Source organism: Podarcis bocagei (genome assembly GCF_964188305.1).
Source record: "Podarcis bocagei genome assembly, chromosome: 2".
Classification (NCBI taxonomy): domain Eukaryota; kingdom Metazoa; phylum Chordata; class Lepidosauria; order Squamata; family Lacertidae; genus Podarcis; species Podarcis bocagei.
The window spans coordinates 56450313-56466174 of NC_138126.1; the positions used below are offsets into that span (position 1 = coordinate 56450313).

Sequence of the window (15862 nt, forward strand, 5' to 3'; positions counted from 1 at the left end):
TATGCCATGTGGACCATCTGTGGCTTGGTGCACATTGCAAGAGCAAAGGAAGCAATCATTTTGGGCAGCCTTAAATTCACCATTTTAGATCTTTTATTGAAGATTATTCAACGGCACTATGCCAAGATACTATGTACTGCCAATCCCAGTTTGGTGATCGCCTTCTGAAAGATGAATGGAAAAGCAAAACTTTGCTTGTATTCAGATGCCATGATAGGCTATGGTTTGTGATCACAGGAATCAACCTAGCTTTCCCACAAACTTGCATACTCCCCTCTCTCTTCTGCTGAGACTGCAAGGAGAGTGGAAGTGTTTGTTTCCGGTTTGAATTAATCATATTTTAACATTAATCTGAACCCTAAACTGTAGCTAATCTTGAAGAAGCTGGCTTAGTTCTACAAACCATAGTTAAGTTGGTTTCCTTCAAACACAGTGTTGTTAAGGTTTGCCACAGTTTTTGGGGGCTCTTGCAAAAAGTTTAACTGCAGTTTATTGAAAAGGGAATGGAAAGCTTCCAAAGTTGCAGCTGTGCTGCAAGAGAGTGGTCAAGTCCAGAAGGAGGGTAAAATTTTCCTATCATTATAAATGTTGGTTTATTGTGATACTCAGTTACAGCCACTAGACTGGGGGAGCAATGCCTCTTCAGATTGCCTGAAAATCAAGGCGGCTTCTAAATGATTCAATTAAGAGACTAATGAGAAATGCTTTCTTAATTAATTTTGATTATATATGGACAGTAAATGTAGAAAAGGTTGAAATTAGAAAAACTTCACTACACTTTGTATAAATGTATCAACAAAATATAAAGATCAGTTGTCTTACCTCAAATGGCTCATAGATTGAGATGTCTGCTCCATAAATGGGATTTGGAATGGACACCAAGTGTGGGCTCCTTTCCTCCCAGGAAGAAGGCTCGTCATCTTCCAGCTCAGCCTACAGGCAAAGTAGAAATAGGCTAAGCATGTCTCTGCCCTTCTAACTGCAAAGCTGATTAATTAATTAAAAAAGGCACAAACCACTGGCATCAATTTGGTTTATAACTTTAATAATTAGTATTGATATAGTGCTCTTTCATTAGTGCTCAAAGGGATTCCCTCATCCCGTATACACCTGCAGCATGGCTGGCCAAATGAGCCCATAGCTAGAGTTGTCCTGCCTATTGTGATGCATAACTGAAGCTACAATGTGAGTGGGACGTGAGGAATTATGAAACTTTTAAGCAAACTAACTATTTTCCTCAGAAAAATGAGTACTTACTATAAAAAAATAATAAATTCTTTACTTGTTTTTATCCTGTATTTTATTCTGTAAACTGCCCTGAGATCTTATGATGAAGGGTGGGATATAAATCTTGTAAAAATAAAAAACAAAAGCTGGTTGTGCAACTGGTTGAGCAACAGGAAGTATCAGGGCTAGATGAAATCTGTTGCGCATCCAACTGTACTGGCTTCCTGTGCAAGCCATTCCACTAGCACAATTAGTACACTCTTGAATTCCTCCCAATACTTGGCATGGACACAATGTTACAGGTGCCTATGACCAGAAATGAGAATGCAAGAAATTAAAAGCTATTTCCCCACTTAATCCGTATAATTGATGGTGGAAAGTCTGTGGGAGTGATGAATGAAGAGCTGACACTTTGCAGGACTTGTAAACCGTTTAGAGACTATGATAGGTGGTATATTAATGGTTTAAATAAACAAAATGCATGACGAAGATACCTTGAAATAGCGAAACTGGAATCCTTGGTTCTTCCTTTTGAGGTAGATGTAGGACACGCCAGCCACCATTGCACACAATGCTAGGGAGACTACAATGGATACACCGATGGTCACAGCAGCAGGTGATTTCACAGCACCAACAACCTGTGAAAAGCAGTTTTGTTCGTATTTCAAAATGTTGATTAGAGTCCTGCCTTAGTTAAAGGCAGCTAGTGTTTTCTTAAAGTGCCACGCTGTTCTACAGCAAATCCGAAAACTCGTATCATTATGATTATGTTTGGTGGATCTCTGCCCCCGAAAACAGCCACCAGAGCAAGAGGTGAGTTGGCATGCTTCCTGCTGTGAAGCTGTAGAAAACTGCCGGAGAAGTTGGCCAGGAAGCAGCAACCAATAAAGGAGAAGTACTTCTGACCAACCCCCCAAGTAGCCCTGCAGCTTTCCTTCTCTTCCAATCAATATAATGTTGCATCTTGGTCATAATTTTGGTTATCTTGTTACTGCTGGGTAGCTAATCGGATAGTTATAGTATCATTTTGGCCTTGAACATAAGAAACTGGGTAATTTTTATGGCTTAGTTTTGGGGTGAATTTTCTTTTAAAGGTTCTGTGAAATTGGATATGGTTTATTTTGTTGTTCAGGATCTTTGTCTGTAAAATGAGTAACTGCACAATCTTAAAAAGCTGAAATTTTATGGAAAAAATGAATTACAATCAGATCTATGTTAATTAAACAACATGGCCTCCATATATAGACTTGGGAACACACAGAGTCAAATCCGCTGATCATCACTTCTTAAAAGACTGAATTTAAATCCTACTTATGTAGTAAAGCAGAGATGAATGGGATGCCAACTGGATTATTCTGCAGCAGGATAATTCTGAAAGATTAATACAAACCAACTAATAACCAACCTGGTCAAGTTGCCCAAGTTGAGGTGCCATCAGAGGTGCTTCAATAGCATGAATGATCCCATTGGAGGCCAGAATATCCCATTCAACTATCACTGAATTATTAATCATCTTACAACCCTGGTGCAATAAAAGTGAAGAAAACCAAATTACTAAACCAGTGAATAACAATTTAAAGACTTTAAGGATTGCAAATAAAATTTGCTGCATGAGGTGCAAAGCATTTTACACAGTCAAATCCATAAAGGTAAAGCTGATTCTGTCGTTATCCATATGAGATACTTACAGGAAAGCGGGTGTTATTCGTGGAATCTGCAATGGAAAGGTTGAATCCGGCTTGCGAAGGTATAACAGCACCAGACGTGAGATTGAAGCTCATCAGGGCCACGTCTCTCGCAGATGAATGAAGCTTCAGATCATTCAGTGTTAGAGACTGGTAAGACAAAGAAGAGTTTCAGTTCCATTCAAAGTTATGATATTGGTGAGAAAAAGAGGAGAGACAAAACCATAGTCAGCTTCATTGCAACCTTCAGTTCAACCTCTCTGCGTGACAACACAATATATACACACAACACAAGCACAGCTGGGGCAGAGCCAATGGAAAGGATTGAACAGAGATATTGAATTGTATCTCTCCTCTCATAGAAGGTTTATCTATTATTTGGAAGCCTCTGTGAGCAGAATGAAGGGGGGAAGCAATTTTCACTAATTCCCCCTTTTGCTGCCCCTGAGCCTGCCCCCCCCTCCAGTTTGTTCCCTAGGATTGAGGAGGATTTTTTAAAATGGTGTCCTCCTATTCATGGAAGCCTTCACTGGAGCAAAGAGCCACCCGTTATATAACTCCTGGTGCTTGGCCATGCAGTTACAGCAAATTCTGCATTCCTTCACAAGCTGAATATGTTGCTTTCTGTTCAAGTGAAGTCAGTTTAGTGATATAAAACTAGCTATGTTATCTTCATTGTTTGGACAGCCCCAGTGTAAAGTTAGGGTCTCTTTGTCCTACCACGCTTCACGGACTGGGTTGCCAGTCTCCTCTGCTGTGAGGATGTTTCACATTCTGAAACTTAAAACATGAAAAGAAACTCATTCTTTTTTCAACGCCTCCTTGAAAATACCTTCCGCCATCAGATCCAAGAGTTTATTTTTAAACCTCAGTAAATAAATTTGGAGCTCAGCTCTAAGGACATTCTTCAAAGCTATTCTGCTGCAAAGCTTTCATTTACATTTAAATGGCACAAGAACAGGGACTCTGTGGCTAGTTGATGTCACTGGCTTTATTTGGGTATGGAATGCAGGTCTCCTCCTCTAAAATAGAAACCTTGCTTCAGAACTACTTTGAGGCCATTATCAATGCAACAAATTAGATTTATGGTTTAGCTGCCATGGCTTTCCCAAAATAATTCTAACATAATTTGGCCAAGGTGCTACAAACTTCTATTCCCTGAGACCGCAGAAATTCCCAGGACTCCATGGGAAAAGGGAATAAACATTTAATCTAGTCTTTTCTTTTGGAGGTCATTTCCTTTAAGGGAATCTGATTTGAATGTATTTTGATACAACGGTTTACTTCAGTGATCTTATATTTGACCAGTTCTTATAGACAGTGATGACCATTGGTTAATTAAGCCATACAATTATTCATGCGTTCATTCAACCAAAACTAAACCACTTTAAGGCTGCGGTGCAAGTACAAAATAATAATATCGCAAAATCCTGTTTTGCATTTCTTACTGCATTTTTCTGAAAGCCGGAGTTCAGGGGTACAAAAAGAGTTTTGTAAGTCATGTCTGTGGAGAGGAAATTAAAAAATTCCCATCCTTCTTGGGTGGCATTGGCATAATCCAGTACCATCTGAAACATAGAAAGGAATGTGGTGGTCAGCCTAAAAGAATAGCTCTGCTCTTGGAAGCAGCAGCCACCCCCCCCCCTTCTCCTTTAAACACTGAGTGAGCAGATGGGTAGAATACCTTCTTCATGAACCTCTTGGGATAAGTCCATGGCCCCCTAAGCAGGGAGCCCCTGCTCTCAGGTACACATAGCAGCAAGAATACATAGAGAAAGCCACCTCCCGAGGCCTCCCTGCTCCATACTAGCCAAAAGAAGCATTAATGTACTTACAGAATAGTAGACTGAGAAATTTGCCTTCTGGGCCAGCACTGCCACAAGACTCCCTGTGCATGTGTAGCCATCTCCCACAAACCCATCCCTACAGACACACTGCACATCTGAAAGAGGGGGGGGGGGGAGGAAGAGATGATTTGGCATGCAAATCAGTTCCAGGCAACAGAGCTTCCATCCCACTTAGCTTCACTTCTCTAGTCCATCCCCGATTCAGCTTGGGGCACTTGCTAGCTTCAATATCCCCATCTAGCCAAACTTGAGGTATCCCTAGTTTGATCTCCTACTGATCAAGCCATACTTTCTCACCTTGAACTCTGTAGCAGTAAGCATCCCACTTCTCACTGGCGTTACTTCGAAAGCCGTAGTCCACAATTCCAACATGGTGACTGCCACACTTCAAACTCGGGTACACAGTTGGGTAGCCTGCTGACCTATTATAAAGCCAACCTACTATGCACAGGTGGAAACCCATCTGGAGAAAGAAAAGAAACGCAGGCTTCTCTTAACATCCTGTATTTCAGTCAGACCATGACCTTGAACAGGTTCTCTCACCGAGAGCCAGCTTGCTCTTATACACCATGTACTTGTCTCACTCAGACTGCGAAGCCATGCCTGGGCTGCAGGGGGCAGTATTTCATTTCATTCACGTGTCATAGGCAAGATGCTCATTTACCAAACCATTGTTATTGGGTGGAGTGCGGGAGTGTGTGGGGGAGGGGAGGAACCCACCTGGGAGCATTTACCTTCCATGCTTGTTCATTCACAGCCTATTTCATCACAGAAAGAGCAGGTCAACACCCACCTTCTGAAATAGTTTGAGTGTGTTAGGCAACCGCTGTGGCAGGGAAACAACAGCCAATAGGAATGTCAAGGGCTTCTTGAGGCACATGCGTGCACAAACATGTGTGCGCACGCACGTTCTTAGCAAATTGGTGGGAGAAGAGCTGAACTCCTCAGACCAACTGTGAAGGGAAATGAGCGAGGCAATGGCTGCACTGTTACCTGTTGTGCCGCAGACAGCTGCTTAAGAGTGGCCACCGTCGCTCCCTCAGCAGCACAAGCCGCTTCAGCCTCTTGATAAGTAAATCTGTACTTTCCCTGGGGAGACTGCAGGTGGAAGACCCCGACTGTTTTTTCTGGAAAACAAGCATACAATATTGTGCCCCTTTAGACATTGCTGTGGGTCAGATCTGGAAAAGTGCCCTTTGGTGTGCCCAGCACAAATGACTGTGGGCCCATCTCTGAGGGAAACGGTTTGCAACTCAGGGCTAACGCTTCCCATCCCCCATTTTCTTCTGCAGACTCACAGCCTGCAACCCAAACGCAATAGGTGACCTGCAAAAGATTGAGCTGCAATTGTATTTTCTGATTGTGAGGCCTTTTTCATTTTCAAGGAAAGTGTTGTCTCAGAGACAGGGGAGGTCATGGAAAAGAAAGCTGAGTGATAGCTTTTGGGTAGGCTTTCCATGGTAGTGCCAAGGAAACAAGTGTACCCCTGGGGGCTGATATCCTCTGACCTAATAGATAATGTATCAAAATAGTCAAGGAAAGAGGTGGTAGATGTCTGCTGGCAAAAGAGGCCACCAATAAATTTCAAGAGGGGCAGTAGAGGAAAGCTCATCAAACTGGATGAGTGTTAATGGGAAAGAGGAAGATGGACCTGAATGGGTATGTATCTAGCTTTGCCAAGATGGGGTCTGGGGTTCCCCCTCTGTTGCACACACACATTACAAGGGAGACAATGAGGCGGAGGAGGGTTTATTTCCCGCCCTTCACTCTAAGGTCCTGGGGCAGGTTACAACTGTGTATAATACAACACTAAAAACTATTTAAAATCTTACAGGTACAAAGCATACATCTTATAAAACAAGGATTGTTCCATGGAAATTATAGGATGGTAACAGGGACCTATACCTTCGAAATGCAGGTCACTACAGAGAGCCTCAGAGTGGCACTGCCCATTATTTTCCAAGCAACGGTCTATGGGTGGGATAGCTTCCTCCAAGCACTGGATTCCATTTCCAACATAACCGGCATGGCACTCACACCGCCGGGAATTCTGCAGGGCAAAGGAACCCACATTATCACAGCAATCTTATGGCAAAACACAGGACGATGCAGAAGGCAAGGACCACTGGGGGGAAAGACAATTGAACACCAAGCCAAAGGGGAAATGTCATGCTAAGTCTCCTGATAACTTTACATGTTGGAAGGGTCAAAGAGGGGTTAATTCTTAGGTGACACTTTTCACTGTATTGCATTTCCAAATCCAAACAGAAATCTTTCGCCTGCATCACTGTGCTTTGTATTTTGCATGCATTCTCATGAGCTGAAAATGGTGGTGATTTTTTTCAGGAGGCTGAAGAAATGTGTGAGTTTCCCTGCTCTCACAAATGTGGTTTCAAGTCATCCAGCTAGGCAGTGCTTTGCCTTGATTTTGCTAAAAGTGAAATGCAGCACTCTGACAAGTAAACTAAATATGAGATCTCCTTCCCCAGCTCCTAGCTAAAGTTGTATAGCACAGAAAATTCCACATTCCTTTACTGAAGCTTGGGTTTGCAAGCGGACAACAAGAATGCAAGTGGTAATGTGAAGAACCTGAGTTTCTATAGCCACTGTCCATTTTCATCCCAAAATTTTCCTAGGACTGCTGTGCTCTGTATTATACCAAGGGTCATACTTACAGGACCTGTGTTGATGCAAGTGGCATGCTCGCTGCAATCTCCATTCATGCCATCTGCACACCTGTCAATAGGGCTGCAGATGTAGCCATCACCTTCGTAGTCTGGGAAACAGCTGCAGGAAACATCAATCCCAATCTGTGTGCAGTTGGCATAGTCACTGCAGTCACCGTTGTCTTTCGCACACCGGTCAATCACTGTATGAAAAAGAGAATTTTCAGTAAAGCCTCACTTCTGGCTCTCTAATCCTCCTGCTACCAACTGGGGAACAAGACTCACCTGGTACTTCTTTTGCCATTTAATAAGAATAAGACTATTAATTTATTACTTGTACACTGCCCATCTGATTGGGTTGCCCCGGTCACTATAGGTGGCTTCCAACAAAATATAAAAACACAGGGAAGTAGGGATGAGCAGAGTCCTTCAGTTCCACAACTGTTCTGAGAGATGCCACCATCCCACTGACATTGAATTCTAGCAGGATTGCCTGGTTTTGGAATGTGGAAACAAGTTTTGTACATGTACTCAGAATTGGTGGGGGAAATTAAAAGCAACATCAACTCATCATTCATTCTTTTTAGTTTTAAAAAACATACTTGTACAATTGTGCTTTTACACTACTATGCAACTGCCCGTATTATGATGGAAAGAGAACTTATTTTTAAGATTTACCTTTGATGAGTTTCTAATACAAAGAGTGCAAAAAAAGGAGGCAGCTTGGAAAATTCAAAAAAATGTACCGGTACCTCCTCAACAATGCATTCTGGTATAGAGGAAACCAATCATCCAGCTTGGAATCTGACAGAAGTGATTCTATAAACATCTCTATTCAGAAAGTACTTTAGAAGAGCAGTTCCAGATCACCCTAATGTCCAAGGACCTTCTGAATTGACCCAGCAGGTAAATTACATTTTATTTTATGTATACTGCAAGTATACTGCATTGTCAGGGTTCTGCAATGTTTGAAAACAAATAATAAAAAATAACTTGAGAATCCAAGCATTTGATTGTTATAAACTTTTTAGAATCATGACCAGTGTTCTGTCTCTAGAGTAGTTTGGGACGGATTTCAATTCAGGGAAGCATGCTTTAAAGTAACCCTCTCAGAAACAATTCTCCTTAGCAGTTCTCCATCTGTAAATCTAGAGTAACAATTATCTTCAGAGGCTAAGAATCCTCCCAAATATTCCTTTGGGAAGGGTTTGTTTGTAATGAGATATGGCCTTTGAGCTTTCCAAAATCCACACCTCATTACAAACCTTCCCCAAAGGAATATCTGAGAGGTGGTGATCCTCAGTTCCCTCCCAGCATCTCTGGGAGGGAAGCAGTGACAAATAAACCAGTCTCTAAATTTATCCACCCTAACCTTTCTCCTCTCTTTCCAGGCACGGTCTGCACTTTATAACTCCATGTCCAAACACCCCTTCTTCTTCTTTTTTGGTCCAAATCCTTCCTTTCCAAAACCTGCTTTTTAAAGCTCAATCAGAGCAAATGATAATCCGTGGGAAACCCAAATTGATGTTTGTTCCGATCGAGCACTAAAGAGCAGGGTTTTCAGGAGGAAATCCCTGGGGCAAAAAACAAACAAACAAAAACACTTGGACATGGAGCTTTTAAGTGCCGACCTGTGCCTGGAAACAGCAGGGCAAAAGGTAAGCATGGATAAGCCCTCTGTAAGACCATGGTCACAGTATCTTGCAACATTACTGGGGAAAAACCAAAACCCATGCAGACTCGATATAGTCATTTGGAGAATGCAACCTTACATTCAAGGATGCAGCATAAGTGGTGTTAGGATGGTTCACAAACTACCGTATTTTTCACTCTATAACACACACCCAACCATAACACGCATGTAGTTTTTAGAGGAGGAAAATCCGTAGGCATGCCACCCGTAGGCATTTCCTCCATAACACGCACAGACATTTCCCCTTACTTTCTAGGAGGAAAAAAGTGAGTGTTATGGTGCAAAAAATACGGTAAATTTGTTGCTATTTGCAATACCACTGTATTATTGAAAGCTTTTCTGATACTACCCCAACATGACAAGAGTCTTAGTGACTGCTTAAACATGGTTCTTAAATGCTAGATTCATTCAATACCTTTGCATGTCCATCCGTCTCCCTCATAATGTAGGCTACATTCGCATGTATTATTGGACCGGCACACAGCATTACGATGGCAGGCTGGGGAACACACAGGCACCGCAGCTAGATATAAAAGAAGTCAGGCTCATTAGTTAATTCCATTCCATTTTCAGACACATTTCAGGGCTTATTTCACAGCGCACTGCTCTTCCAGCTAGAGATGATGTGGGAAGTCCACAAACAATGGAAAATTTCTTCATGTCCAGGGGGGAAGTTTCATTTGGAAAACCATTTCATCTGCCAAAATTTCTCATAGGAACAAAAATGCAAGTGACCAGAACACATAACACATCTCAAATCAGTTTATTTCAAGAGATTGCACCTCTCTTCTCCCCCCCCCCCAAAAAAAACCCCATGCCCTTATTGTGTACAGTGAGGCTGGTCAAACCTAATCTTCTTTTGGTCAGTTTATAGACATCAAAGGCACTCTGGGCTAGTGTACAGTGGACTGTGTGTGTTGAGCTTGCACAGGGGTAGCTGCAATTTCTCATTCAGCGTCAAAGCTTCCTTGGGCAGGTCATTTGCTTCTCAGGGAGAAAGTAAACATTACATTAAATGTAAATGACTAGGGTGCTCTTCAGTATCAGAACCATGGCATGCAGAAAGGCAATGACAGCTTCCCACATCAAATGGGGGGCACTTTTGTGTGGTTGCGTGCAGCCCCCCCCCCGATCCCAGTGCGGCTCCTGGTAGTACAGGCTGGCTTCGCCCTCCCCAGGCTGGATACCTGGAGGTCTCCACCTACCTCAGCCAATCGCCCAATCCCGCCTGGGGAGGCGTTGCCAGGGGATCGGCCAGGTAGGGGGAGGGACCGCCCTGCCCACACAACAGGTGAATCTTACTTGCCAAGCATCAGTTGGCTCCAGAACTTCTCCCACCCTGCCCTCCCTCAGGTAAACCTTCTTTTGCAAGTTAACTTCTTCTCCACAGCTACGCAGGCGCTGCTACGTCATAGTCGCTGTTAAAGGGCGGGAAATGAATTTTCCTGCATTGGCAGGTTTTGCCTCCTCCATAACAAAACATCACAACTTTGGCGGTTTCAGGCCTTGGGCAGAATCCTTTAGTCTAGCTTCCTAAATGGGGGGGAGGGGTTTGAAGCGGTGACCCACGCCTCCCCTGTGGCAGTGATGCCAGGGTTCCCCATTAAAGGGAGCTTGAGGGGAGGCATTGGCCATACGCCAAGAGGTTGTCATTGCTCTCTCATGGCGAAACGGGGGGGGGGGGCTCTCTGGAGAACATATGTTCCCCAGAGCCAGCCCAGTCTCCACACATTCTGGATAACCCTGATGTCTCCCAGACCGCTGGCTGGGGACTGGGAAGGATAAAAGCCCAATGCCTGAGCCAAGGTCTCCCTACATCTGAAACTTAATAAAGTTGTTTCCAATTTTAATCCCACAGCACATTGTCTTGAGTCATTATTCCACTCGGGGGTCGCCTGGGGTTGGGGGGGCTCCGCCTGTCCACGCAAATGTAACCTCCACCTCTAAATCCTGACAAAAAAATCTCACCAAGAGCAACGTCCTTCCCAGGACAAATAGCAGTGAGGGAGGTTGTGGTCAGGGCTGCAGCATGGAAAGAAACCCCCTCTACAGGTTGTTGTTTATCCCTGCCCCCCACAGTGTATATGATCATTATTCTTATGAATGTGCAAAAATATGTAATCACAGCATAATGGGTCATTTGCCTTCCAGGCTCACTTTCTTTAGCAATTTTCCATTATGCTGAGAAAACCGATTCAGAGAGCAATATAAATCCCTTGTGCTTGTGAAAAAAGAAGCAGGAGAGCAGAATTGCCTGTGACATAAGTTGAACAGACAGAGGGAAGGAAGAGGTTACTTGATGACACTGCCGTTGTCTCCAGTTCTCTGGATTTGTTTATTACAGGTCATACTAGTATTTAGCATTTCATTATCTTGTCATTCAAGTCTCACATTCCTGAACTGATCCAATTATTTGAGAATCTCTGTATTTGTTTATCCCTCTAACCCTCCCCATACTTGCCAAAAACACTTTGCTAACTAGATTTCCTGGGCTGGGCTGGGGGCACATGATCCACAGAGTGGGGGAAGGGCAAGCTATGGATTTGGAAGGCCTGCCATCCCTATACATACCTATGGCGTCTGCACTTGGTGATTTTTCGTCTCCACCTCTACAGACTTTTAAAGCTTTTGAAGCACTCCAAAAACTTCCAAAAGTTTTTGCACAATAATGGGATAAGAACAAGACAAAAATCAGGGAAGCACCCAGGAACTGTGTAACACGATCCTTTCCCTAGAATGTCTATCAAGACAGTGGGAGGAATGCTGCTTAGGGATTTAGCTGGGATCTACTTTACCGAGTTCAGTCTCGCAGCGCTCTCCTGTCCACCCTGCACTGCAAAAGCAGAAGCCATCTCCGTGCAGCCCCTCATCACAGATGCCATTACTGGTACAATTGCACTCTGCAAAGGGAAAAAAGTAATAGTCACTGTCTTGGGCTAGTGCTAGTGCCAAGCAATGATTCTTCCACATCAACTTTGTTGGACTGGTCATGTGGTGCAAATGCCTGATTATCGTCTTCCAAAGCAACTACTCTATTCCGAACTTAAAAATGGAAAGCGTAATGCTGGTGGTCAACAGAAGAGGTTTAAAGACTCTCTCAAGGCAGATCTAAAAAAAATGCAATATAAACACCAACAACTGGGAAGCACTGGCCTGTGAGTGCTCCAATGGGAGGACAGCCTTTACCAAAGGTGTCATGGGCTTTGAAGACACTCGAACTCAGGACAAAAGGGAGAAATGTGCCAAGAGGAAGGCACGCTTGGCAAACCCTCACCCTGATCAACTCCCGCCCGGAAACCTATGTCCCCACTGTGGAAGGACATGTGGATCCAGGCTATTTTTGTACACAGTGGTATGTGCACAGGCTTAGGTTATGTGCCAGCTGATTTTGAGTAGGTATCTCACTTCCTTGCTTTTAAAGTACTTATTACTCAAGTACTAACACACGTCACAAACAGTACTGTCAGGAAAGAAAACACTCCTTTCCAGCTAAAAGCATTGTAAGGCTGCACCCAGGTAGCACCTTTCTGACATGTACACAAGATGGAGCAGGGTGGGGGTGGAGACAGCCACCTATCTTCAAATGTGATACTGAACAAAGCTGGCCATGCATTGTTTTAGCGCTCTCCATGCCCGCCTGGTGTAGGAAAACATCTATAAAGCAGTCCTCAGGTACCAGATATGGCAACCCGACTCATTGCATATTACCAGTGAACTTGCTAAGATCAAACTAGAGCAGGGAGACTCAAGCTACTGGCTCTTGCTGTCTTTGAAAACAAAGATGTACCTTTGCACTCTGGTCCATAGTGGCCTGGGGCACAGTTCTCGCAAGCTGTCCCAATGAAGGCCTTGTCGCAGGAGCACCATCCCGAGCCTTGCTGCCCATCGTTACAGGTACCATGATTGCTGCATGGTTCCTTAAGCCCTCCAGGACACACTGAAAGGCAGGACGCATTGAATGTTATCCAACAGAAGGCGTTTTTACTAAGCAGCCATAACCATTTTGGCAATCACTCTTGAACCGAAGCCTTATTGCTTGTTAGCAGCCTCCTTAAAAAGACACCAGCCTAATTAGCAAATCATTAACTTTTCTCTAATGTCTTAGAACAGTAGAAGCACATCCATATGCAATCAAACTGCAAGGTGAAAGTAGTGGGACTCACCTTCCTTGCATTTTACTCCCCTTTCCTTTCCTCCTTAGCGTTTCTTGGTCTTTACCTTTGGACTGTAAGTCTAAAGGCATGATCTGTATGGTTTTAACATTTTGTGCAGTGCTAAACAATTATTTTGGGCAATTAAATAATAATGATCAAGATCTAATCAGCCTATCATTTGCCAGTGAATGTACTGTATAATATGATCACTACGGATTACTATGGATGCATACACATCATTGGCTTAAAATGCAGCTAGGTTGTTCTTTTTCTCAATTCTGCTCAAAGTTGGAATGGGGGAGGAAACACATCAAAATGCAGTATTTCATAAGAAATGACAGGATAGATACAAATTGTAACTAATGACATCCGTACACTGCTTCCCAAACCAGCGGTGGAATAAACAGGAGTGTGTACACAGCTTTATGTTCCTCAAAATAATTTGTATCATACTGTTACATGATGAAGCTAGAAAAAAAATCAAAGAAATCTAACTATGCCTTTTTTCTACATATAGTGGAACAAGCAGCGATGTTAGGTTTTCAGGTCTTCTCCAGCTGGGTCAACTTTCTGTCATCAGAAAAAAATGTTTAATAAGCTAAAGGTATGTTCGGGGCTATCATATCTGAAGCACACTAATTAGGGAATAAGTCCCATTTAACTCATTGGGACTTGCTTCTGAATATACAGGCTTAAGATTTTGCTGCAAGGAAGAGTCACTCTAAAAGTCACATAGTTGTTTATTTCTTTGACATCTGATGGGAGGGTGTTCCACAGGGCAGACACCACTACCAAGAAGGCCCTCTGCCTGGTTCCCTGTAACCTCACTTCTCGCAGTGAGGGAACTCCAAGAAGGCCCTTGGAGCTGGACCTCAGTGTCCGGGCTGAACAATGGGGGTGGAAACGCTCCTTCAGGTATATGTGTTATGGCCAAGTGGAACGTACACTAAGTCACTTAAAAAGGAAGTCTATCATTTTGAAAGGGATGGTGGGGACACAGACCATTCAAGGCAAAGAAGTATGTTGGAAGGGCTGTTGGAATAAAGGAATTTTTTCAACCTTTGTAAGCGGGACAAAGCAAGTGAATCTATCATACTACACAAACAGGTTGCAAAGGAGTATCTGAAGTGGCTCCTGCTTGCAGTTATGAGGGCTACTTCCTAAGACATGTAAATCTAAAAAGAGCTCAACAGGACACTATGGGGAATCTTCCCCATATAAAAAGGAAAACTATGATGAACAGTCTGGTGTTGTTTTTATTGGCTGAAATAATCGCTATGATCACCAGGAAAGAGAAAAACACACACAAGTATACAGTTCCCCTGCGGACACACAACGAAGATCTCTTACCCTGACAATCTTTCCCATAGTGGTTTGGACAGCACTGAGGCACCCACTCAACGACAAAGCATGTTCTCCTGCACCCCTTCATCAAGGACCTGGAAAGTGGACGCCATCTGTTCAGCCCATGTGAGCGATATAACCAGGGAGACCTTCTTTCAGAAAGGGAGTACCATGGACGAGTGGACAATCCATCTTCATAATAGTAACAGGACTGGGTCTCCCCCTGTAAGGAAAAACAACAAACTTTTATTTGCCCTTGATTGGAATCTGTTCCTTAGGGTAAAAATGCATGCCAAATATTTACTGTAATATATATCACAGGCTTAGTACATTTTTATTTAGATGGAACCTTCATGTTCAACTTACCCCGTCTTTTGCGACACCGGAACAACGAGGCGGATTACCACAGGAACCGCAAGCAGCAGCCTGAGAGGAAGAGAAGCAGGAAGAGGAGAAAAGGTCCACAAAGGTTGTAATTAAAAGTCGCCAGTCCGATTCTATTAAGCAGAGCTCGTCTCACCAGCAATGACCGCAGGCGTAACAGCCAGTATGGCCCTTTTTCAAGTTCACCAGTGGTTTATTTTTTCATGGAAAATCTTTCCATTTCATCAGGTCATTATGGGACCTCATGGTGAAGGGCAGGTAAGAAATATAATGATAATAAAAATATATATTAAGAAATGAAGGCCAATTGCAAACACAATATTAGACAAAACCGGAAGCTTTGAGATGTGTTTACTTAATACAAGTAAAACAAACATGCCAAATTATATCACTCTAGGGAAGACATGTACAACTGGTTGATTGCTTTGGTGTCTATGGTCGATCGCAGTATAAAATAAAGTGATAACCCGGGTGGTCATTATCAGTCCCCAAAATAAGCTCAATAACTCTGGTGAACCCTCCCCTAAAAAAGCTCAACAACTCCTGGCAATGACAATGGGTAGATCCCAGCCTCTTTGGAGTTGGACGTGCCTGCTCTAGGGCATCTGGAAATTTTCTGGTGCAATTTACCCTAATTTGGATAAAAAATATCCAATTCAAAATTGGGGTAAAAGTGCAGCTATACATTCCTTTGTTGCATAAATCTATGCCAGGTTCTTCCCATGGAGGGATGCCCAAAATCCTCAAAGGAAGGAAAGCAGAAGGCTCAAAATGGCTTGTTTTCAATTGAATAGGTCTGATGAAGTAATCAGTGGGCAGAACGGAGGTGGAATTCAACATTATGCCCTTCCAGTCATTCCAT

At 43.2% G+C, this 15862-nt stretch overlaps 1 protein-coding gene across 1 annotated transcript in view; it reads right to left on the bottom strand.

Annotated features, from left to right (window-relative positions):
* Window positions 1–15862, bottom strand: part of STAB1 (stabilin 1) — a 100367-nt gene that overhangs the window by 1471 nt on the left and 83034 nt on the right. The window contains exons 54-68 of the mRNA XM_081185174.1: window positions 14983–15042; window positions 14623–14839; window positions 12906–13055; window positions 11914–12018; window positions 9534–9641; window positions 7435–7628; window positions 6665–6809; window positions 5753–5886; window positions 5057–5222; window positions 4748–4854; window positions 4361–4480; window positions 2916–3062; window positions 2633–2749; window positions 1722–1865; window positions 823–933 (exon numbers count right to left, since the gene is read on the bottom strand). Coding sequence (XP_081041300.1) covers window positions 823–933; window positions 1722–1865; window positions 2633–2749; window positions 2916–3062; window positions 4361–4480; window positions 4748–4854; window positions 5057–5222; window positions 5753–5886; window positions 6665–6809; window positions 7435–7628; window positions 9534–9641; window positions 11914–12018; window positions 12906–13055; window positions 14623–14839; window positions 14983–15042 — 2025 coding nt within the window. The remainder of the gene's footprint in view (window positions 1–822; window positions 934–1721; window positions 1866–2632; window positions 2750–2915; window positions 3063–4360; window positions 4481–4747; window positions 4855–5056; window positions 5223–5752; window positions 5887–6664; window positions 6810–7434; window positions 7629–9533; window positions 9642–11913; window positions 12019–12905; window positions 13056–14622; window positions 14840–14982; window positions 15043–15862) is intronic.